At 31.9% G+C, this 25981-nt stretch overlaps 1 protein-coding gene across 1 annotated transcript in view; it reads right to left on the bottom strand.

Moving 5' to 3' along the window:
- Nucleotides 1–25452, bottom strand: part of Cph (BCL11 transcription factor chronophage) — a 95061-nt gene extending 69609 nt beyond the window's left edge. Inside the window, exon 1 of the mRNA XM_089642446.1 lies at nt 24581–25452. Within this exon, the coding sequence (XP_089498572.1) occupies nt 24581–24617 (37 nt within the window). The 5' untranslated portion in view covers nt 24618–25452. The remainder of the gene's footprint in view (nt 1–24580) is intronic.
- Between the last annotated feature and the right edge of the window lie 529 nt (nt 25453–25981).

Raw genomic sequence — 25981 nt, 5'->3', positions numbered from 1 at the left:
AGTGTATTATATTGTACAGCGCACTTGAGGTGATTTTGAACGAAAACGTCGCTGTATAAATCATTTAAATATTATTATTAATTTGAATTACTCGGCCAACGATAAAATAATAACAGAACGTTCACCGAACATGAATTTTAAATATGAAATTTGATGAATTGTTCAAATTCTCTAAAACAAACTTTAATAAATAAGATTATTGAATATTTTTCAGTAGTATGAGTTCTGATTTTCAAAAGTCTTATCCCAAACAAGCAAGCATATTCAAAATTATAGCATTTCACTTATTTAGCTGGCAGCACGTGTCGGATATCACGGTTTCAATTTCAAAAAGGGTGGGAAATTGAAATTTCCTTTTTCAATCTAAATAAAACCAGAGTGACCCCTCTTCCGTCTCCATGCGGTGAAACTTTTAAACGTAGAGTGATTTTTGAGTCGAGACGAGAGGCGGAAAAACCACAAAGGACGGAAAGACGAAGAGAAAAATAATATATTATGCTCGGGGCCAAACAAATATATTTGCGATAATTTAAGGGATGGAAAGGGGTTAATTATTTTACCCTCGTGCATTATTAAGTGATTTTATTATTTTCTCGTATAACGGGGCATATTGTATTGATTCAAAATAGAAATACAATGTTTTCCTCTCACGGTCGGGAGATTCCTCAATATTCGGCTCTTGTGTCATGTTGAAATTTAATCAAAACGAACATGTTAAATAATGCCAACACTATAATCTTAAAAAGAGACTTCTGGGATGTCCCAAAAACTCTTTCCGTGATCAAGTAAGATAAGAAAACAGTTTTAGAAACGTTGGCTAAATTATTGACATTATAACCCTAAAATCACCATAAAATAATAACTAAACTTTTTTTAAAGACAAAAATAAAAATTGTATTAACTTTGGCGTGCATTGCATATTTCGATTGATATTAAAGTTGATAAATTTTATGAATTAAAATATTTTTAATTTTTATTGGAACATATTTTCTTTAACTTTTGAAGGTTATAACCATCATTGAATACGATTATGATACAGAACAAGACGAATCAAAAATAAAAAAAATAAATTGATATATTTTTTTTTCATGTTACATTTAGATTTCTTAGTATTATCCTCATATTCAATTTGTGTCTCACTTTTCTTATTGCGGTGCAATTTCCATGACCACGCCGAATAAAAAGCATTCAACGCTCGGTATATTAGTGCAACACAAAGGATATGTTAAATTCAACCTATAGGATATGTTAAATTTTATTGTACAATATAGAAATGCACTCGCACGTAAAAATGAACAAATAAAAAAAATATATATTTGTGAACACGTATTGTTTCATAGTTCAACTTCATCCTTCACATTTATATCATAAAACTTGACATGAGGTGACCACACGTAGAAACTTTAACAAAAACAAAACTTTGTTCCGCAGTGCAATTAAAAGTTGTTGCACAAATTTTCCACCGCCACGCTTAACAGAAAATAATTAGTAACGGTTTTGGTCAAGCGATTTACACCCTTATAACATCGTATCATAGGGTTCATAATGGAGTAGCAACAATGTATCAAAATATTATTTTATCAAGCGATTTTCAAACTTTTCAAAGAACTCATTGTATTTCGTAATATTCCTAGAATAAACCGTGACATTATTAGTAACTTATATAAATTTTAGCACGCAATTTTCGCCCTAATGCTTAATAACTATAAGGTTCATATTTGCACGCGCTCCTTGATTTTGTCAAAGTTAGTTGATGCGTTTTTTAATTTGTGACAATGGACGATGTAAACCGGACCTTTTTGTCCCTTTGACAATACATTTGTACGGTGACATGAAAAACACTTGTGCCCTTAAAATTTGGAAAGGTACGTACAAGTTTGGCGTTTTAAAATGTAAAGGGTCGAACCCTTTCGTACCCAACAACGTTTCGTTTTGAGTTGATTTAAAGCAAGTGAATATTTAATGTTATGCGAGTGAGCCTTAATTTCGAATTAAAAAAGGTTACAAGAGAAGCTAACATTTATTTAATTATTAAAAGGAAAAACAATTTAGCTACATTTGAATAGTACCTGCCTACCTACCTGACAGTCGAATATCATTATAATTTTCACTAGCTAACAAGTAGCGAGCTAGTAGCTGGTACTGAATAAGTAGGTTTCTACATCATAAATATAATTTTACTATATGTAATCTCAAGGATGTAAGCACAAGTTGGTCATAAACTTACGCCAAGGATTAAATAAATAACGAGAATTTGAAAAGGAACTTAGAAAATCAATAAAAAAACATAGTTTCATAAATTTTATTACACCGTCCTAACCATTTTTGAAAATGTATCCATTTTTTTATTTTAATTTTTGATACATTTAAGAGAAGTATATACTATCAGTATTGGTATGGTGAAAGACCACCAGCCTTCCCAACCTTCCTATTTCTCATCTCCTTTCTTTGACCACTCCCATCAGCCTAAATACCCAATAGGGGAATGCCATAGTCCCACCGGTTACTGAGGCAATTCTTAAACTTTTTTTTGTTATTTGTTTTTGGGGTGTTATGCCGTGTTGCGCTAACTCCTTTTTTAGCCAACGTTTCGGACAACGTTACAGTGTCCATCATCACACATCTGCCCTGAGTTAGCGCAAGACGGTATAACACCCCAAAAACAAATAACAAAAATACTTTTGGCCGTGAAAATCAAAAATCATATTTGAATTCTTAAACTGTTTTACAAAACTGAAAATTTTTCATAATTTTTCCATGAGAGAGCCGCTTTTACAGTTTTTAGATCCGACCTGCAAAGGCCATAGGATTACAATAATCATAAAGTGAGAAGCAAGCCACCTTTCTTACGGACATCATTAACACGCAGTTTCCTGGGATCCGAACTCCTGACCTTGATGTTGTAGGCACTTACTAGCTGCCACTTTACCCAATTGACCACCGCTGTCGGATGGATTCTGACTTTATTTATTGGCAATTAACTGACTGACAGAAAGGCTTTAGCGTCGATGTTGCACATTAACTATGAGTTTAATGGTAAATAATTTTAGGTATATAAGATTGAAAAGATGTGTGAAAACAAAACCTCCTAGATCACAAGGCCGGGACACTGAATCAAATCAGCCTCCTAACTTGTATAAGAACCTCCAAATAATGTATTTTAATTTTTTTTTTTAAATAACTAAAACATTTTAAGATGTTTAAATAAATAATAATAAATTGAAAAAATATTTTTTAACGAAACTTTTTTGTAAAATACCATAAAGTTAGGAGGCTACTTTGAATGAGTGTCCCGGCCTTGTAATCTAGGAGGTATTGGTGAAATAGTAAGTTTCCACTTTAAGCGCCGTAAAACGGGGTGACTTGATCAATTTTCAACTTTGGAACTAAATACCTTTTATACAAACAAAAAACATTTATTTTAAAAAGGGTTAAGTCATATTTATTGCACATGTGTAAATTATCGAAATTTATGTTTTTTTTTAATTGTAAAGTTATTATGGAGTCGAAAAAGAATACAATGATTCAAGTCACCTTTCGGAGTTGGGTGTCTTTTAAATACCGTTTATAAATATTAGTTTACTTCAAAAATTCAAGTAGTTATAAAATATCGATAGAATACAGAATATAACACTAGAAGTGGCTTCCATACAAATTTAAATGGAAAAAATTTCTCGTCTAAAATGTAGATTTTCATCTGCAATTTCGAACACTTTTTTTTTTAAATTTATGCATAAATTAGGCACATATTTGGATCATGAAACACGCCCAAAAGGCACATCTTGTGCAATTATTTACCTAGTCTATATCGATAAACATTAATATATTTTATTATTCGATGACTATATCGGTAGATACTGCTATATTTTATGGTATAAATGACACGAAACTATTATTATCATCGAATAATTTATAAATTTAATGTACTTGGTGTTCTCCCTGTCACTGAAAATATCAATAGCTTCACAAGTCAACCGACAATATATTTAAATACAATTAGAAACCAAAAAATTTGATACTTATTTTCAAAGCGTTATTGTATCCACGTTGCCTGAAAAAAATATTATGAAACGAATAGTTTCTGAGAGACAGCGAGAATATATCAGTTATCCGCGATGATCAAAGTTGCCCCCCGATTTAAAAGACGCCCCATATTACGGTACTTAGTTAATGCTTAGTAACGTAGTTCGTTGATGCATCTAGAGTTCTAGAGTCGAAAATAATTTCAGTGTAGAATGACCGTTCAGATATACTCGTATTATAAGTTAAATGGCCGATGCTTCGTTTAGTATCAGAAAATAATAATATTTTGTTGATTTGTATAGCGCCGTTTTTGTGCAAAATCAACTCAGAAGAATCAGGTTCTCCCAACCTTCATCTTTACATATCCACTTACGACTTTATGTGAGAGTAGATAATAAGTAAAGTTAGTACCTAATAACATAGATCATTGTTGAAATGGATTATATATTTGTACAGCGCCCTTGAGGTGATTTTGCAAAAAAACAGGAAATATCAAGAAAGTTCTGAATTTATATGTCTTTAAGTTGAGCTTTACGAAAATATAATATTACAATCTTTAATCATTTTTCTGCCCTACCCTAAACACGAAACATTTGAAATAATATTCAAGTCATGATGCTCTAATGTTCCGAGAAGAAATGATATTTGTATTCAGAATGTCATACTGTTCCCACTATGATATTTGAGATTGGAACATCTTCAATAGTAATATTATTTCCTTTCTAAAGTTAAAGTTACAAAACTTCGCTCACCTCTAAAATCGGCGAACAGAGAACAAATTTCAGTTTTAGGACATGAATTATTATAGATGTTCAAATAAATTGATATTGTAGTTTTGATCTCTTTCATAATTTTAAAACGAAGCTCACACCTTAATCCGATGCTCTCCTGATAAAACGTATGCATTTTTGATGCTCAACCTTTGATTGATCGTGGATTATAATCAAAGGCGGTTGAGTGATTAGTTTCACCTTTCTTTTCAATGAAAATGGGCGGTGCTAACGAAATTTTAGCCCATTATTACTAGGTTTTTTGCTAGTGTTAATAATTTTAGTAGTAGGATACAGTTTGTATTAGAGAGCGTAATTTTTTTTTGATAAGGTTTATAAATACGCTATTAACTGCTAATTGGGTAAATTCAAGCCACGCCTTTGGGAATTCTGTGAAAGTGTTTCATGGCAGATTCTAGTAATAATTCAGTATATCTGGAAACCGTTATCTTATCTAACAACTTCCTTAAGTTAATCTCAGCAGAGATATGCAATGTGGAACTGCAGATACTGTTCAGTTGTTTAGCGAACGTTATAACTTGGGAAGTTACTAGGCGGCCAGGAAATAAACAGTATTGGAATAAAACAAATAAAAAAACAATACAAAAAAGCTAAGCAAAATTTGGCATGTGGAGTTAACTGACTCGATTATTATCTGTACAAATTTATTGTTTACTTAAAGCGAGACAATACGAAGTACCGCAAAATCATGCGTTTTTGATTAAGAAATTTGTTCGTTTGAAAATTTTTTAAATGCTTTAGTTAAATTCTTCGAGTAGAACCCCTTCGAGTAGATTGGCCTTCGAAATAATAGATCACTTTTTTGGTTGAAGTCTTTTAGTAAGAAAAAATAAAGTATAGAGTATAGTGGAGAAATAGTCTAGGTAGATAGCAGCATATAAACATTTTTTAACTAACTTATAAACCAGCACGCAGGAGTAGGCAGAGAGGATTGGTAAAAACTCCTTGATTCATTCGCATTGATAAACGTTAATTTCTAATAACTGTTGAAAAAATAACTTATTTTGAAACACAACAAATTGTCATAATATTTTGTCAACTTAACGACATCACAAACGATGCAATTAATCGTTGTTGATGTGATTTCTTTTCTTTTTGTCACAAGAAAAGAAATCACATCAATAACAATTTTCTTTTTGTCAGGTCTATAAAAACTGCTTTAAAGCAGAAAATATCCTATTTACGAACATGTTTTCGGTTTTGGTTTTATTGTATAATGTTGCAAATAAAGTTGCTCAGAACATGATCATAAAACATTTAAATATTTGTACCAGAACTTCACAAAATTAACCAAAAACACACTTTTTGGCGATGTTTTATTCTTTCGTGAATCAAAACAGGCGACTTGAAAGCGGAAATGTAAGCCTTATCTCTATTTACATAAGAAGTGCTAGTTATCGGTTCAATTCCAAATGTTACACGACTTGGTGCATCGCCTTAAGGAATGTCTGGACTTGTTCAAAAATATGTATTTTTTTAATGTAGGAAAATTACCCCGCTGATTTGACCCAAAACAGTGCAATACAAATCATCCACTTAATATTATTGTATTACCACTTTTCCTACATTCTTGAATCCTAATCTATAGTAGGTAGGTACTTACTTAATTGTCTACCCACAAATAGGTTAAACAAGATAAGATTTTCATAAGTAAGGGAAAGTTAGACTAGGTTATGGACATCTTAAAATTTTAATTGTTTGTTGATAACAATGTTTACATTTATTATTGATACATAATCTAGACTTGCCTAAGGATGTGCAATTAGGTTAGGTTAGACAAGGCTTTCATAAATACATAAAGGAAGATGAGGCTAAGTTATGACTCTGTTGTATTTAGTTGCGTCGTATAATTGACAAGGTACATTAAAACGATAAGTTTTTTGATAAGCTGAACATGTAAACTGGAGAATAAAGGCTTATTCTTATTACTGACAGATCAGTTTTAAAGCTCCTATGCGCATATTCTCCTATATTTTAACAAAGGTTATTATTTATTAAAAGAAATGGAAAAAGTGAATAATAATTGGTTATTTCTTGTTTTGCCTTTTTCTTATTGGCGCAATATGAAAAATCACGGGATATTCTGAATTCTTGAAAAAACAGTTAAATAATTTTCTGTGAAAATATATTGTATTAGAGGTAGGTTCCTACTTTATTGCTTGTCAGAACTCTTCACACAGTCAGATCGAATTTTTAAAATGACACTTAAATTCAAAGCAAATTTCAGATTATTGAAGCAGATATTACACAGGACTAACGCACATCACAGACAACCGAAATGAGTATGTTTGATTATTAATGAGTAAAGTTAGTTGAGTACATCAGTACAGTTGAGTAGAGTACGTCCAGAACTCGGTGGCACACATAACTCAAAGTGCTGGTCGGGCTAACGACCAATAATGGCCGGTTGCGGATCCCGCTGACATTTTTGGACCAATCGCGTCTCTTGTTTCAAAACTACGTTCGACACGAGCGGGCCTCTTCGACACATACAAAATTCGAATGATTATTCCGATGATGAAAAAAATACGGAGGATGTGTTTTGTTTTAGTAGTTATAGTGAGTGATAATAAAATAAAAATTACTTCATGTTATATCCATCGCTGCCGGCTCAGAGAAAAAATGCATAAAAAATATTTTTACATTTTTATGCCGAGGATATTTTATAAAATTTACCTCAAGGTTACGAAGCGATCAATAAATTAGCAAGTAAGTGTTGAATATAAATTGTAAAAAAATATATTCCTTAATTTTCAATGCAGAACTTGGTGGTAGGCATATGTTAAAAGTAATGTAATTTATATTTACCACTATTTTGAGAATAACTCATATGGTATCATAGACATTGTTGTGTCTCTCCTTACTGTCATGGCGGGAAATATGATCTAAAATGTGTTAGAAAATCAAAACACCACGTTTTATGTACAAATATATAAGTTAACCACAGATGACTTAAAGTATGCACCTTTATTAAACCAAAGGTTCATAAAATATTTTTATATGAAACGTGAAAAATGTGTGATTACAATAATGTTAATAATACATTTGTCTGTTAAAATGCGTGTGTTTTATATTTACCGTTACCGGTTTCAGCCGAATATGGCAGTGCGAAAATGGCCATAATAAGGTGAAACTGGTAACGTTAAAAAATAAAAAATAAAAACAATGCTGCAAAAATAAGATGAATCTTTTAGTCTAATACAGTCAAAACTATTTCAAGCAATGCCATGCACTCTGGAATGATTTCTTATACGAAGAAGATACTGAATTTTACCATTTCAACTTGGTGAAATAATATTCAACGGTAAGATGTTTTTCATAGTTTTATTGATACATCACACTTTTATAATCGAGCATAATTCGCGAGCACACATACACATTACGTAGAACAACATACCTATATGTGTATATGTATTGTATGTATTACGACGGTTAAAAAAGTCGTGTCGGTAATGAGAAGGTACGTTCTTACGCGAGTATGATTATATGGAATTGTATGTGTGAGGCAGCGAAGCAAAATGCTAGGCCTGCAAACGGCAAATGCCCATTTTTTTAATCACCATATGTTATTTAAATACATAGTATATGCATGATTTTAGGTAGAGTGTAGCAAACGGTGATACTAAAAGAAAATGGTTAGGCATGTTATGATTTGTAAAAAAATTACATGCCTACCTTCACCATTTGTGCTGATGAGTATATAAATTTTAGCAATGCTGGTTGGGTTGGATGTTCTAAATTTAAAAAAAATATATACATGTAATCCAAAGGTAAGAAGAATAACAATTTTTATGTAGGTACCCACTCTTGTGAATATTTTAGTATAATTCAATCGTGTCCTATTTATAAAACGGGTATGTAGATATCTGTTAGCACATTAAATAGTTTGTTGTGTTCAACGCACCTTTTGTTGCAAAATTCTCTGTGTCTTTTTCAATTAAACCACTTTCCAATTAAATTAACTACAAGTAAGTACCCATTAATTAAGAAATGTGTTATTTTATAAATATTTTAGAGGTATGTAAGGATAGCTTACCTTAAAAATCTTCCTTCAAATCTACAAATTTTAGAAAATATACATGAATATTTGCTACAATTGAATTATTTTCTTTGTTTTCCATGAACTTAATGTTGTTTTATTTATTAAAATTTATAACTATAACACATTTTAAACAACAGCTTCATATTTTTCCGTGCTGTATTCTAAAAACTAAACATTAATTTATTAAACGCTTCTTTTATTCGAGAGAAATGCCTTCATAAAAAAAATAGAACCTAGTTCATTTATGTGGCCAATACAGCTATACGTTTTCCCACTATACTGTGTTTAACATCTGCCCTGCCGATGGACACTGTAATGCTGTCCGAAACGGTGGCTAAAGAAGAAAGTTGCGCAAAAATAAATCACGATAAAATGCTTAACTTGCTTCGTATACTGGGTTGTATGATAATGTATGAATCACTTGTCAAATCACGAGACTAATACATTTTTATTAAGTCTTTTTAGAAATGTTTCGTCCGCGGGCCATTGATTATTATACCCTGGCTAAATTCATACATCACCAGCGAACGGACGATGAATACGTATCGGCTCCACTTTTATGATAATGTCGTGCTCTCGTGAGTGTGAGTTTTGTACCGCGGCAAACACTCACACCTACAAGCTACCCTGTACCTATACTATAATCAGCCGAGTGTGTGCTTGTGTGTACTCGTTTTGTAGAGCGTTTAGAGGTAGGCAGTACCTACCCGCTTATTATGCAAAGCATTCACGAGGCATCATGTGACCTCTCGACGAAAAATGATTGGTTCAAAATGCATGAGGAAGGAATATAACAATACCCAGGCGGTTGTGCCAACCTACTTTTGTTGCTGAGTGTTGTAAATATTTGAAACTTTCTATAAGTAAGTACTTACCACTGCGAGGATGGGATTTTTAATAAATTTAATGCAACACTGTAACGGCTTTTAAAAAAAAAACATGACGAGCGTCGCTTTGACTAAGTAGATACCAAATATGATTTAAGATTTTCACGGCCAAAAGTATATTTATTATTTGTTTTTGGGGTGTTATGCCGTGTTGCGCATGGCATCTGCCCTGATGATGGACACTGTAATGTTGTCCGAAATGTTGGCTAAAGAAGGAGTTAGCGCAACACGGCATAACACCCCAAAAACAAATAACAAATAAAAAGTGTATACCAATATAAAAAAGAAATAAAAACTCTTTGCACAAAATCAACTCTTAATTACTCTTTTCGAAGTACATTTTTTGTTTGGTTTACAACGTTAAAGCACAACTTTCACGCTGGTATATTATAGCATTTAAATAAATATTTCACAGCCCCACAACTCATAATGGAAATCAGTTTGCGTTAATTTTTTATGAGACGGCCTCCGTGTTCGAGGGTAAGGCTCCCGACCAGCAAGATTGATGTCGTGGGTTCAAATCCCGGCGTACGCAAGAAATTTTTTATTTGATTAATTTCTATTGTTTCACAATTTACTCTATCTCCTTTTCTTCCCTAGTCCATTCAGAATATCAACTTAACCAGGGTTGCCATTATTCCACTTGCTCCGGACAGTTGGGGTAGTTGTCTTGTGCAGTATTTACATTAAACAGAATTTCCTTCTGAATAAATCGTTGAACTCATTTTACAAAGAATTTCACATTTCTAGTGAATTATATCAGTTATCGTCGTATTTACTCTGTGACGTTCAGTTTTAATCTATGAAGTAAAAATTCCATATCTAATAAAACGCATAAAAAGTCTGAATCACAATTATTGTGGAAATGATTCAAGTTTTACGTCTATGCAAGTTTATTTAAAAATAAAAAAGATACTGAACAAAGTTGTTAATCCTTCACGGCGGTGTTAGTTTTTCAATTTGAGTTAATACAAGGCGGTGAAAAACTTTTTTTTAATCTAGCATTAGATTTGTCTTTAATAAGCACAGGGCAGGGGTAAATAGAATCATATAAATAAGTAGTCTCAATGTGGCATAACCACATTTTGACAATTGCCTCGAACACCAAAACAGCTGTCACAATAATAGAAACTAAAATACTTGCAGAACGTAATAATACTAAACATCTTTAAATTTCATTTACTTTGAATATATAAAAGAACAAATACCGTAGATATTTATAAACATCTAGCAGTAGGTACATAATGTTGACCTACAAAATATTTCTGAAAATTTGATAATGAAAGCATTCTCTGAAGTGAAATACATCATTCTTACAAAATTCCATGTTTTACTGTAGGTAAAATAATTTAATACCTATTTTTTATTACATCACAGGCAAAAAGCTTCTTAAAATGTTGTATTATTAGTTACGCTTAGTTAAATATGTGAACGATACCGAGTTTTTATTAGTTACGTTAAGTTAAATTTTTCAATTATTTAACAAAGTTTGTATTAGTTATGTTATGTTAAAATGCTATAACACCATTCTTACAGAATTCCAAGTTTTACTGTAGGTAAAATAATTTAATACCTTTTTTTATTACATCAAAGGTATAAAAGCTTCTTAAAATATTGTATTATTAGTTACGCTTGGTTAAATGTATGAACGATTTAACCAAGATTTTATTAGATAGTTACGTTATGTTAAATATTTTAATTATTTACATTGTATGTTAAATTATTCAAAAAAAGTTGTTGTAAGTTATGTTATGTTAAAATTCAATATAATTAGTAAGTGTTATGTATGTTAAATTATTCCACTAAAGTTATTAAAAGTTATGTTTTGTTAAAATGCTATATAATTAGTTGGGACGGGTTGTTTCCGAGAATTTGAACAATTCATCATATTTCAACGTTCATTTCTGGGTAGGTACTGTGAAAGTCTTATTCAAGTTCTGTTATTATATAATCATAGGCTAGTTGCATGAAAGAACTGAAATAATAACAGAACTTGGAAAATTCTTTCACAGAACTGGTAAATGAACTTTGAAATTTGAAGAATTGTTCAAATTCTCCGAAACAAAAAAAAAGTCAAAATAAAAAAATACAAAAGTCCTTAGTGTTATGTATGTTAAATTATTCAACTAAAATTATTATATGTTATGTTTTGTTAAAATGCTATATAATTAGTTAGTGTTATGTATGTTAAATTATTCAACTAAAGTTATTATTAGTTGGGTGTGTTAAAATGCTATATTAGTTACGTTATGTTATCATAATGCTAGATTTTATTCGCAATATTTTTATAAACGTTATAATATTATGGTCTGCGTGCGACGGGGTCGCCAATTAATAAAAGCAGACCGCGGTGATATTCCCCGTGACATTTCTGTGGTATCTCATATCTTATCGCAGGTAAATATTTGTACCTGGCCTTATCGACTGAATCTTCGTGGACATCCACTATAATAAACACTACTATCTGTGTATTCTTTGGACTATTTCCGCGACTTTGTACTCTGTTAATGCCTTCACTTTATGTTTTCCGAATCAGCACTTTCAAGAGCACATTAATAAATAATTTATTATTTTTTACTAATTCAGAGTGCGGCAAAACAGAGAGTGCCAAAATACTCAGTGCAGTTTTGAAGGTCTATTAATAAAATGACATTACTTACAGAAAAGAAGTTTATTTTATTTTATTCGGTATATTATGCCGTTTTATGCATCAAGTCCTGAAGATAACATCAAAATGATGATGCCCCCCTAGCAAGGATACATCGATGAAGGAGATTTTAATGAAGAAATCTCGAAGGGTACAATTCGATCCTTGAGTTCTTTCAAGAAGTGAGGCTGATTTTTAAAAACTTAGTCCTTCAGGTAGTCTCACAGGAAGATGTCGCAAAATGCTGCCGTAGCTGGATGGGTACGAAAGAACGACTATTTTCAAGAAACGTGCTTACGGCGAAGCCCTGATCTTGTCCAGACCAAACCATTGTAACGACTGAAAACGGCACGACCCTCCCGACACAATGAGACCCCTCCCAGGATCTTAATCCCACCATACGGTATGTACCGGCCCTCATATTGCTGCACTATGTATTAGGTATAGTACAATAATGAATAATTGCCGAAAACGCGATTTACATCAAATTATTTTTAAATAGCTAGCATTTATTTTTCGTAGAATTATTAAAGATTTTATTTATTTCTAAGAACCAAAATTTATTTAGAATTTGCGTGTTTATTTTTTATATATTTTTTCTCTACATCTTACCGATATCTCTATAAGTGGTATTTGTCATAAATGGTGCTTTATAAATTATTCAAATCCAAACATTATTATGAATATAAGTGAAACTGTTGCAAGCGATTGCAAATGATATAAGCATTTCTAAGATGAGGTAAAGCCCTGACATAAACAAGGTAGATCAATACTCCCAAAGAGCAATTGTTAGTACCTACTCAGTATTTATAATTATAAAAATATTTATTATCAATTGAAATGCGGGTAGGTATGTACAGGACCGGCACTGGATAAAATAGCGCTAGTAAAAACCTCAAGGATGCTGTGATAGGTGTTTGGCATCACCAGCGCCTTGTCTCCTTGTCAAATTGCGCCAGCACATGGCCGGTGTTGAGTACGTACTTAGCAGTATAAAAACATTGTTTATCAATAGTTTTTCGCAATAATTATATATTAAGAAATAATAAATTTAGTTGAACGTCGTAAAAATACAAAAATAAAACAAAAAATCGGAAATTCGTCTAATATGTACTACAACTCTTTTCAAATCCTACAACCATTAAGTTGTAATTTTACATAACTTCAAAATGACTTTGCAGCCGACCCTAATTTTTATATCTAGAGCAGGATATACCTGGATCTACAGCACGTGCTACTTCTAAAGCTTGCTTTTAAAAATCGTTACGGATTCAAACAAAAAACGTCTCAAAGGGTTAAGTTAAAAGATGTAGGAAACCATAAAAACTACGGCACGGGTCTAATAAATAGATGCAACCTTTGGATCATCCCTTGAATTAAAAATGAATTAATTCTATTGTTATTATAAAACTTGTCATGTATCTTGTTGTCCCGAGGTTAACGGGTTATGTCACAATTGACCCCTTTGTATACAAGGGTCAAAGTTAACTTTTCACAAATGAATGTTTGACTGGAACTGGATAGAAGGGCTTGTATATCTATTGCCTTTTACCCTTTGTAACGCGACAAGTGGTCATTCTGGTAGTTGACATTTTTATTATAAGTTTTTTTTCGACTAAACTAGAATTTGACTTTTAACAGGTATTGTCTTAAGCAACTGGTAACTTTTAACGGCTTTTTGACCTCAAAATAGCATTCATGTTTTTGCACACATTTTTAACATCATGCGCTTACTTACAAATACATATTTTTCAAACAATGAAGACAATATTAGCGATTCCCAAATGAAAATTTGAAACAGAAAAATCAAAAAATATTTTGGTTGTATCTAGAAATAGAATCCAGACCTTAATCCTGCCGATTTTTCTTTATTAAATTTTCGTTTGAGTCTCGCTAATGTTGTCTTCAATGATTAAAATATTAAAATTTGAGTTTTTATTCATTAAATTCTTACAAACATTAAAAAAAAACATAGTTTACAGTTTCTTAAGTTCGTAAGCCAAATCATCATCATAATAAGTTGAAGATTTGGTGTTTTTATTATCTCTGGAGATGTTACGCAGATAGTATACTATATCGAGTGGTATTTACTATCCGTTTATAAATTACTTAATATGACTTTAGCCGTTTTTGGTAACAACTTCTGAATAACCAGGTAGGTCCTTTCTAATCTTCCACTTCACGCAAATCACTACCCAATTGAGGATGCCATGCTCCCGGTATACTACGTATCTCAATAATTAATTATTACTAGTACATAATCATTAACTGTTGTTTGGGAAACAACTCAAGGAGGTAAGATTGCTATGCGGTTATCTACCGTTTACTTAGGGCTTAAAACGCTTAAATTATTTCATTATTTTTAACAGTACGCGGCAAAAAAATAATTGTCATCGTGTATTGTACATTACGGTGCAAGTTCTTCAAAGGTTAGGTTATTCTGATCCCCCGATTATCGATAAGTGACCATGGCGGATATTATAGATACGTTTATCTCCTGTACGTGCCCAAATTGAATCACAATTATTATGCCCGCGATAAGGACAGTTTATCTTTTCGACAATTTGTACAAAAATTATATATTAAAAATTATAAAAATTATATAGTTACTTATCGTTTTGCGTCGGAAATTAGTTATTATTTTTGGCGAACCTTAAAACCTTACAATATAGTAAATTAAATTCAATTATTATAATGCCCCTTTTAGATGATTTCAATGTTTATCCATCGTATACATAATTAAATAATGTAAATTTTCGTTTGTTCAAAATCTTAAATCTCCAAAAGTTCATCACCGATTGCTTTGAAATTTTGACACATCGTTGAATTGTTATATACCTATATTATAAAGATGTCACCGGTGGTAAAAACATGCCTTTTTGAAAAACAGCGCCATCTGTTGGACATAAAAACAACACGCGCTATTGTTTCTCTATTTGCACAGATAGACTGAGGCATAGCGACGCATTGGGGGTACAGATACTTATAAATAAATAAATGAAAGATGTGATGCCGGAAAGCAGTGTTTTTAGTATGCTATCTTGTCGAAGGCAAAGAAAATATATCAAAACTATCTAACACTAAAGGTTTTTACAGAAAACTTGTATTTCACCATGACTTCAAGTTGACATCAGGTGATTGTGGTAGGGTTTTAAAACATTTTGTTACATAGAAAACCAATAATTGTTTACCGACAATTATTCGTTTTTCACCAAATAATTGACTATGTTTTGTGAAGTCCTGTTTTAACTCGACCATTTTGTATTTCGTCTGTCTGTAATTTTTTTATGATTACCATTTCGGTTCCAAGATGGTAGCCGTTTTAATGGTTCAGAAATGATTATTTTTCAAATGTGAAATTTGGACTTTCTTATTAGCATTTTTTCAATATTATGGTACCTACCTACCTACTTGCCAGAAGAAAGTTTAAAAAAGGAAGTGTCATTAAGATGGATACGTTTCTTTGAAAAAAATGTATATTCCTTATTTGAAAAATAAGAAAATGGTACATAAAAAATAAGGTTTATAAAGAAGTGGACAGGTATTTAAGTACTTACCCTCTAACAAATCTTATGATTTCGGAGGAAATAATGAACTAAGTAAGTAGATAAGAGACAAAGGTGTTTAAATAAGTTACTTGGTTAAAGTGATTCATATAATGCTTATTTTAAACATTATTATACAGGGTGTCCGTGAGTAAAGTTCACAATCTTCGGAGGATGATTCTATAATATGGTAGAAGTAAAAAAGATTAATTTGTTTTTTTTTCCCTACAAAAATATTTTGACTTATTTTCTCCACATAAAAAAAAAATTATTTTACTCATGAAACCTACCTTAAATCGTTGAAATTTCTAAAATATCTTTTTTACTCGTACTATCATGCAGAATCACATCCCGAAGGGTGTGCACTTTACCCCGGACACCTTGTATTTATTAATCGATTTTTTGATCTGCTGAATATTGCTGTCAAAGTGATTCATCTAATTCTGGTAATCCAATAACCACGATCATTTTGTTATGATCTCCATACAAATCTAATCAATTTCACCGGTAAAACTAAGCCATGAATTTGATTCATTCAAATCAACTTTGGCACTATCGGTTGCAGTTATTTGCGAAACGAACCGAACGTCATTCTTATCCATTCTGCAACGCACAGTGGATATAGCATTTATTACTTCTGCAATAAAGCCACGCCGACAAAGGCGGAGTAAAGATAAATAATAAACAAGCCGATAATCAAATCAGTGATACGTCTTAAGGTGCGTCAATATCTGTTTTACCAACACCATCAATGCCATAATCAAACTCAGTAACAGTTTGATTATAAACGATTATAATTTTTTTCGCGCTGTTCCGGCACTTTTATCAATATAAGTTGCCCCTCACACTAGCGAAAAAATTCTATTAAAAGTATTATGATTTTCATAATTATAGACAGCCCTGATTTATTGAGTCAAATCACCTTCAACACACCAACTAGAACTAGTCGATAAAAAAATATTTTTAATTACAACAAAAATCGGGACTGAGTCATTTAGATACTCACTTGTACCTAGATTACATGCAGTTAGTAATAATTAACAAGAAATATAGTTACAAGAAGGCTATAATAATATATCTTAGTCATAATTACAATTAACGTTAGCATTATACTTTTCTTCTGCATGGGTTCTATATAATTTTAAAAGAAAATTTTACTTTTATTACTGTTCCACAGAATTATTATGTACATGTTTGTAAAAGTCCATATGGGCGTATAATATATATAAATAAATAATTAACATAATACAACCGCACATAACCACATTTTTATTGATTTCCATGTTGAAATTAAATAACGGTGGCTGGGATATTATTTTTGTGTTTTTAGGGAGAGCAATGCAAAAATTACGTTATTTTTGTTAATATTTTATTACGGTACAGTACTTTTAAATACAAAATAAATATTTTTCTTTACCAAAAAAGGGTTTCAAACAATTACAATCAGGCTACAGAAACCCCAATGCAAACTACGTACTATTTAAAAAAATTGTGAAATATTTTCGGTGCTATTAAAAATATCCGCCACTTCTGCATATTGGTAACCTAATGAATTGTTATTGACATTATTGCTGCAGTGAAGGATAATTTTAGTTCGTGTGACTCTATTAGGAACATGAAATGAAATCAGTTGAAATAATGCAGGGCTGTCAACAAGGGAATATAAGTACTGGCGCAGACCCGTGAAAAATCAATGGTTTGACTGAATTGAATTCTTGACAAACTGTTCTAATTTTTTAAACAATAAAAGATTATTTTAAGTATGTAGTCTATCGCATGAATTCACATACGGATTCCAGGTAAATGTGAACCATTTTTAACGCTGGACTAACTAACACAAAGCACAGAAAACTAGTGTCGTTAATAAATATTAACTTCATACAGTGTTTAGAGATTCTGCATGGAGAGAATTTTTAAGAAAAGAAAGGAGAGGACGTTTTGAGAAGGAAAAGGGAATGAGGGGTATGTTTGAATCTAAGGATAAGTATACCCAGGAGTGTCAGACGTATGAATCCATTCCTTTCACAACGGTGCAACGCGATGGTTTGAGAGAGTCCGTCTGAATTTATCAAATTAATGGATTCGGTCTTAGAGGACCCGAGAATTCCTACAACTTTAAAAATAATTTGAATGCCAAAGCAAAGGGCTAGTAAGGAACCTGCAAGAAACCATATCATTATATTAAATCAGCACCAGCTGAAAATAAACAAAATTACCTAATAGTATTTTTAAAGACAGTAATATGTTACGCTATATCCTCTCTGCCTACCTCTGCGGGAAACGCTGTAATGATAACCGACACGCGCCTACGAAATCCACCTACTTATCTAATTTCATCAAAGTTTATTTGGCTAAATACTTTCATTGCAAATATGTACTAACACATTTAATAAATAAAATATTTATTTGTTTTACGCACGCAACCACATTATTTTTTCTCAGTAGGTATGCATATTATATTTAAAAAATTGGCAATAATATTCCACAATATGATATATTTAAAATAAACACAGTATCAACAATTTTGTACATCGCATTATTTATATGAAGATGCCAACAGTTTGCAGCAAACCAGTGATTTCTTAAATACAATCTCTTCTAAAGAACTAATTTACAATCAAATTTACTTAATAGTTATTAAGAAAACACAAATTACTTGATAAAATCGTATTATTTGTGGACTTGTCTATGCGATCATGTTATGTTAAAAAGGCAAAATAGTTAAAACATATTATCGTAAAATAGTGTTCGACTTATATTTATGAAAACACGGATGTACCGAAACCGGTTAGCATATCTGTAAAAATAACGTGTTGTTCATATTAATTTTTTGGCAAAAGAGTACTTTTTTTACAAAAAATAAATTAATAAAATTGTTAGTTTGGTACAGCCCTGTTTCGCCACGCAAGCTACGCTTTAAAAAGCTCGGCTGTGTCCCCGTCTGCGGCGTACGTCCATACAAAGTCGTGCCCTGTCCGGGCTAGGGTTGCCGGCTGAATGAGCCACTCAAATGGGACGGGGTAGATAATATTGACCAAGCAAACCATTCCGACGGTGGGCGGATTCGTGAATAAGCCTTTGTGGGGTGCTCAGTGGCGTGGCAACGCTGTTCACCGATAATTACGGTTTTTCATATTTTTTAATCATAATGATAATTTTTCAAATCCTGAAAGGAATTCAGAAGGTTCATTTGTCGTACCTACTGTTATCTCTATTATACTAAAATAAAGTCGATATACGTATATATATATACGCGTCTGTCTGTTTGCTCACTTAGTTCATCTAAACGAATTCCTTCCGTGCATATTGTATTTATAGAAATGAGAGAAAAGTCTAGCAACACCGGGTACAAGTCAGTTAGTTATTTATATAATACATAATTTCAGTCAAGAATATTTCGAGATCTCTCAAAACTCAAAACAAATCTCCATTTTTGAGAGTGTTAATAATTTGTTTTACTCACTGAATAGATAACATATACTAGAAATGCCTTCCATGGTGATTTGAATGGAAACCAATATCGCCACTTTGGTTCTAGTCCATTTAGCAAGCGCATTTTCTCTCTTACCGTTGCCTGATTTTTTTATATCGCTAACCTATTTGAATGTCATAACGATGATGAAACAAAGCTTTGTATTGGAAATTTAAGGCCCGATCGAGCAGACTTTTCACATTGCATCTCTTGAGTTCTTCTTTATTCTAAGATTCCACCTGTATATTTCCATAGTACTGTACCTAATTTAGAAGAGGACAAAAATCATTAAGCATATTTATTACAAATGCAAAAATCGGCCATTTTGCTTTTTAGATTTCGACAAATATTGCGAAATTTTGTATAACAGTCAAAATTGGAAGCAATACCACGAAAGGCGATGTAGAGATTAAGACATTTCGTTTTTATAATTATACATTTGCGGTTGGGAAGGTTGATGCTGAAATTCAGTGGTTAAAGCGGATGCCAGGATAGCGAAAAGTCCCTACATAAAATGTCAATCATGGCAATAACCTTTTCCGAAGTAGGTTCACATAAACTATAAATATTGCATAAAATAAATAAATTGCTAATTGAGATTGGTTTAAATTGACCAAATAATGGTTTAAATATTTAATTAACTCAACAATAAATTTCTTAAAACCTTCCATAATCTTCATCGGTTCAGATGTTGTAGAGAGAAAATGTTTTCCACTGTGACACTGTGACATTTTTAAAGTAATGGGTCCATTAAAAGTTAACGTCATATTTGAAATATTAGCGTCACGCCACTGCCGCGAATTCAATGGACCAGTCACCCCTAAAGAAGGGTTGTTAATGATTTCGGACTTGCATAAGCTTTGGGCCACTGACCATTACACCCCGGACACCTACATTCTAAAGGGTTTGCAAATAAACCCTCCCGCTTTCCACATGCTCAGACTTTTAACTTCGGACTTTTACATTTCAATTTTGCGTTCAGAGCTTTTCTAGTTAACTGTAATATTTTTTCTTCAGCTTTTTAGTTCTTTGCTTAATTTGTATTATTTTACTCGCTTAATATTGCAAATTTTAAGGAGAGTGAATTGTTTGATTATGTTTTCTCATTCACAACTTCTTAAAGAGCTCATTTCTTCAAACAAAACCTGAAGTAAGCCGTTTAGTCTTATTTTAAAAATATATTAACAATACTTGGACCTTTGAGGTGATTTTTCACAAAAATGGCGTTTTAAAAATCATCCAAATTTTTTAAAACATTACTTTTACCAAGTTCCTACTTGACTTCACATAGTCATTTTTCTCAGTGAGAAAAATATTGCTCGAAAATATAACATCTTGTAATTTTTAAAACATCAGGTTATATGAACATTTAAAAGCGTTACAATTACAACAAATATTGAATTTATGTGGCATGTTAAAAATATATCTCTGTACAAATTTAAATACGCTAGAGCAAAACATTTCAGAGATTTTACTGAATTAGCTAATAGAAAATATCTGTTTTGTAATTTGAAGACAATTTTTTAGTAATTATTTATTAATGAGTAATAAATAATATATAATTAATGTTCTGATTTGATTATTACCATGAAAATTTAATATCAAAAGTGAGAACATGTAAATGATTGATCACACTGCATCTTAAAATTGGCAATAAAACCCAGACCTGTAAGATTTAATATTAAATTTAATCACACAAAAGGCACAAATAAACATAAATCACCCGACATGCACCAATCAAAATTTCATCGGCAATTAAATTATCGACAACTTGTTGGAATAAACAAATAATAACCAATGGAGATAATAATTATTTTTTGGATGTACTCTGTGACTTAGAGCAGATAGGTACTTACTGAAAAAATCAATATTTTAACTGTTAGATAAAATATTTATTTAAGAGTCTCAATAAATATAAAGCTTATATAATTAGCTTTTTAGTAGTACCATTCGAGCGATTTTTTTTGCATATTATGTCATGCTTGCAAAAACGTTTTCAACGATCGCTTGCCATTTTGTGCCAAATTTGTAGAACCTAAAAATATGGGACAAGCAGTGAAATTTAGATAGATTTGTTGTCTTTAAAACTCAGTAAACAGTTTCATATGTTTTTGTATTCATGTTTTGAGGAATGGTATTAATTAAATGATATTGTAAATGTAAATGTTCGCTTTATCGGTTAATAGAAATGATGCGACGGTCTTTCACATATTCTATTTGATTTAAGAACCATAGGAACACAAGTAGTCAAGGTATGTACACAGATGACAAATGTTCTTAGATACGTAAAATAAGCGATGAATTAAATTTTAACGTTAGTTTCATTTCGCGGCAAAAGCAGATATGAAATTGTGTCTCTTGTCAAAGACTCTTATTTTGTGACGGTGAGTTCTGGCGTCATGCAATTGGCACAGCTTATTTTCCTGGAATTGTTTCAGGTCGCTGCCAAACATTCAATTTGGAATACAATTTCGATAAAAAAATCTTTTAAACATGGGTGAAGCGGTATAGGAAAGTTAAAACTAATAGATACAAAGATGATGTAGTAGTTGGATGTTTTTACGATTATTTACCAAGCTTATTTTAAATTTGAATTTTCTGTTTGTTTTTATAATTGAATTAATACAATTGTACAGTTTTAATTTCGGTAACTTTTAAACAAAGTTTCACGTCAAGGAGAAGAATTCGCTTCCCAAAAGCGTGGGTGGATAACAAATCGCTTTAATTCGGTTCGTCACCAGAAAACATTCTCACGTTTTCCGAGGTTCTAAAACACTGTGACAAGTGAGATAATTAATGAGGCTTTCGAGGTGTATAAAAAAGCCTCCAACCATTCCACAATGGCTATTTGTAATGCCCGTCTGCCGTGGACACATCTAACAGCGGACAAAGGAGGTGATTTGCGAGAGGAAATACATCAGCCTGGATTTCAGATTAGTTATTAATTGAGAATAATTAATATAGGCCAGTCATTTCCAATGGAAACATTACACGCATTCGTATTTTACTAAGCTTCTTATCACAATGTAAAGGTTAAGAGTTACGAGTAAAAAAACTTTATAACTTTGCTCCAGATATGACAAAATACGACTGGATCGGTTTCACCCTGCAAGGTAAATGATTATAACAAAGTTGCAAAGTAATTTTATCAGGAGTTAACAGTATCAAAGATAGTTATTTAATAAAGGTAGTATAAAAACGTAACTTATACAAAATGCTGCAATTATAACTCTAACAAATAATACTCATATATAATTATTATACTCTAATGAGATAAAAATTTGGGAAACATACTCGGACGGTATTGATATTTTTGGTTCATCAATATTACTATGTAAGCTGGCAATAATACTATTTTTTTTAAGTAGAACAAATTTATTTGGTGAAACTGTTTAAACTCTGGATGTGCAAAAGATCGTTAGATCTACGACTGAAGGTGTCAAATCGTATCGCTACTTTTATATTGCTTAATTTTATATACCTATTCAATTTTATTTATTTTTTCTTGTACCATATTTTTGACATGTTCATAACATACATATCTACTTATTTACTGCATTGTTTATGAGTACATTACATAAATTATGTACACTTATACATTAAATCCTTTTTTAACGGACGTAAATAAATAAAAAAATAATTATTACATCAAGTAGGCATTTATACCAACAATTTAATGATTATGTTGTTAAATGCAGTAACATTTTGTGTTAAATATTTAAGATAATTAAAAAATAAATTAATAACACAGTAATTTTAAATATGTAGATAAAATTCGACAGCTAATCGAAATATTTTTACTCAATTTAGTTAAGTTTAAAAAAATATTTTCCAGTTATACTATGAATAGGTACCTACACCAAATCTAACAATAAAATATTATAATATTTTTAAAATTTTTTCAAGTTAAAACATGAATATGGTCAATGAATCAGTTATATCAGCGTGAATAAATTAGCATAGTTCAATCGGAGAAGAAAATTCTTGGAATAAATAAAAAAAAAATCCCAAAATGTAAACATTAATTTTGCCATTGGGATATAAGCCAAACAACTGAACCGACGGACATTTTTAGGATTCTGTATGCATGAATGTTACAGAATCAAATAATGTAGGTATTAAACACTTTTATTCAAAAGTTTTAATGTAAATCACAAAAAGGAATTATTAATCGAAAGTGTAATATAGATTAATGTTTATTGTCATATGTAAAGTTGTCAAAAATAATCAAGTAATTAATCATTGCCTATTTTTTTGCGATATTAACAAAACATGACATTTTTATCTCACAAAATACGAATAAATTAGTTTTTTTTAATCCATTCATTCATATACGTTCAAAGGCAAAACTTTTTCTCTTAATTAACTTTAAGTACGACGAGAATATAGCAGATTTTAGTCACCCAGTGTAGAAACTACACAGAATCCAATAATAATAACGGTTCTCTTGCAATTTTGGTCAAATCCGCGTGAGTTATTGGCATTAGCATTCTTTATCAAATAAAATCCGTCAAAACATAAAGATTTGAATAATTTCTAATAGGAAGCATAATACTTAATTCGAAATTTTTAATAAATACTTATACATTTTGTTGAAATCTCTTACGGTTATTGCCGTATCTCGTTTTGACGGAATGTTTTAAATTAGCAATATGCAATAACCTACATATAAATATGTTGTAACGGTTAACTATTTTTATGTTTGACATTTTTAGTAAACACGAATATATCCATCTTTACATACATAATAATGTAACTATTTGGTAAGTAAATGCAACGTTCATTGATTTTATCAGAAAACATTAAAAACATGCATTAAATTCTGACAAATGTCACAGAGCTCAGAATTACCACAAATTTAAAATAAATCAAAAGTAAGCGTTTTCATAATGAATTCATAGATATTAATGATTTTTTTTTCAAACAGTTAGTAAAAATAATACCTACTTATGAACATGAAATTGAAAAATGATTACAAAATTTATTATAATTACAATTTGAGAATAAGTTACTAAAATTTTTTAGTTTTTTAAAACATTGATATAACTAGTGTGTATTATGAATTTTTGCATTTTTGTAGCAAATTTTTGTATTACAAATGATCTGAAATGACAGTTGTCATAATTAATATTTCAAACGGTTTGTGTCATGAAAATATAAAGTAAAGACTCACCTTGCGCAATTCTGACAGCAGGCATTTTGATTCGCATCTTGGATTGGTTGTTCCGGTCACTTCCGGTTAATTTTCAGCAAACGGAAATGCACTCACTCCTTCACACTTCCTTCCGTTTCAGTCCACTTCTGAAAACTACCTCCAACTTACTCCAAATGTTTCAAAATGATTACTCTACCATCAGTTCATTTTCCACTGTAGTTTACAGATGTTCAACTTTAACTGTATCATTTTTGAATAGTTTGTTATTATTTTAATGTTTTGGTTTTGTTAACACATCACTTACGTTTCTCTTTTTCGGCGCTTTGTGAAATTTTTCATTTTGTTGTGTTTATAATGTCAATTTTATACGTTTTTTAAGACCGGTAATATTTAATCTGAATATTATTTGTTTGATTAGTTAGTGTCCCTTTTTAATGCGTATCCTGAAAGGACCGGGGCCGGTAGAAAGGTATAACCCACAATCTTATCAGCTTGAAGCAAACAATACACAAGGAGCGTTGCTGATAAGCTTTGTTATTGACATTTCCATCAACTCATGTTTTTACAAACGTCAAACGGAAAAACCACCAAAGCGTCAAAATCGCAGCACTTAACACTTAGAATTGTTGATCACAAAACAAAAATTAAATAATATTTAAAAAAAAAACAATTTATTTATTATTTCACTTTTTATCTTTAAATTGTTTGTTTTTGAATGAATGCAAATTAGTTGATTGCGATTTGCATAAAATTCTTGTTGGATTGTGAGAACACGTTGTCGGTTACTAGGGGTAGCGGGAGTTATGTTGTATGCGATAGCGGGGTGGCTCGGCAAAGTCCGGTAAAGTTCGGGTCGGTCCGGTGAACTTCGGATCGTCCGTGCTCTCGCGGCCGCTGTACCGCGCCGTCTGTCCAACGGGCACTGTCCGTCCAGCCGCGAGCGGGCTCTAGCTGCGTCCCGCTCGGGCGCGCGGCCACGTGCGCAGCCGCCGCCTCCGTCCCGCTCGCCCGCCGCTCGGCTGCCTTCGCTGCCTCCGCCCGGCGTCCGAACGCGCTTCGGCAGCTTCCGCCGACCGTCGGCGTCGCTCACAAAGCGTCGGCGAAGCGTCGTCCGAACACTGGCCAAAGGTTACTCCTCTCCCGCACTCAGCACATCCACCGGCGATTTTCCCAACAGAGAGAGACGCGCATATCCAACCCTACAAGAGCAACGAGCTAAGCTGACAACAAAGGTAACACAAAACGTCGTAAGCGCCAACTCTGGTTTTCCACATGTGTAGGTGTAATTTGTGTGTGTGTGGCACGTGTGACCGGGGGATGGGATCCCTCTTCTCCCTCCCGCACAATGGGTGACGGAAAGAGGGAGTGGGAGGGGAGGATAGCATTTTCCTCTTGAGACGACCACCTATACACCTACAT

The sequence above is a fragment of the Hesperophylax consimilis genome, chromosome 18 (assembly GCF_061612785.1).
Source record: "Hesperophylax consimilis isolate HC1 chromosome 18, BYU_Hcon_1.0, whole genome shotgun sequence".
NCBI classification, from domain to species: domain Eukaryota; kingdom Metazoa; phylum Arthropoda; class Insecta; order Trichoptera; family Limnephilidae; genus Hesperophylax; species Hesperophylax consimilis.
Note: the sequence above shows the minus strand (reverse complement) of the source record. Positions and strands in the feature narration are given on the sequence as shown.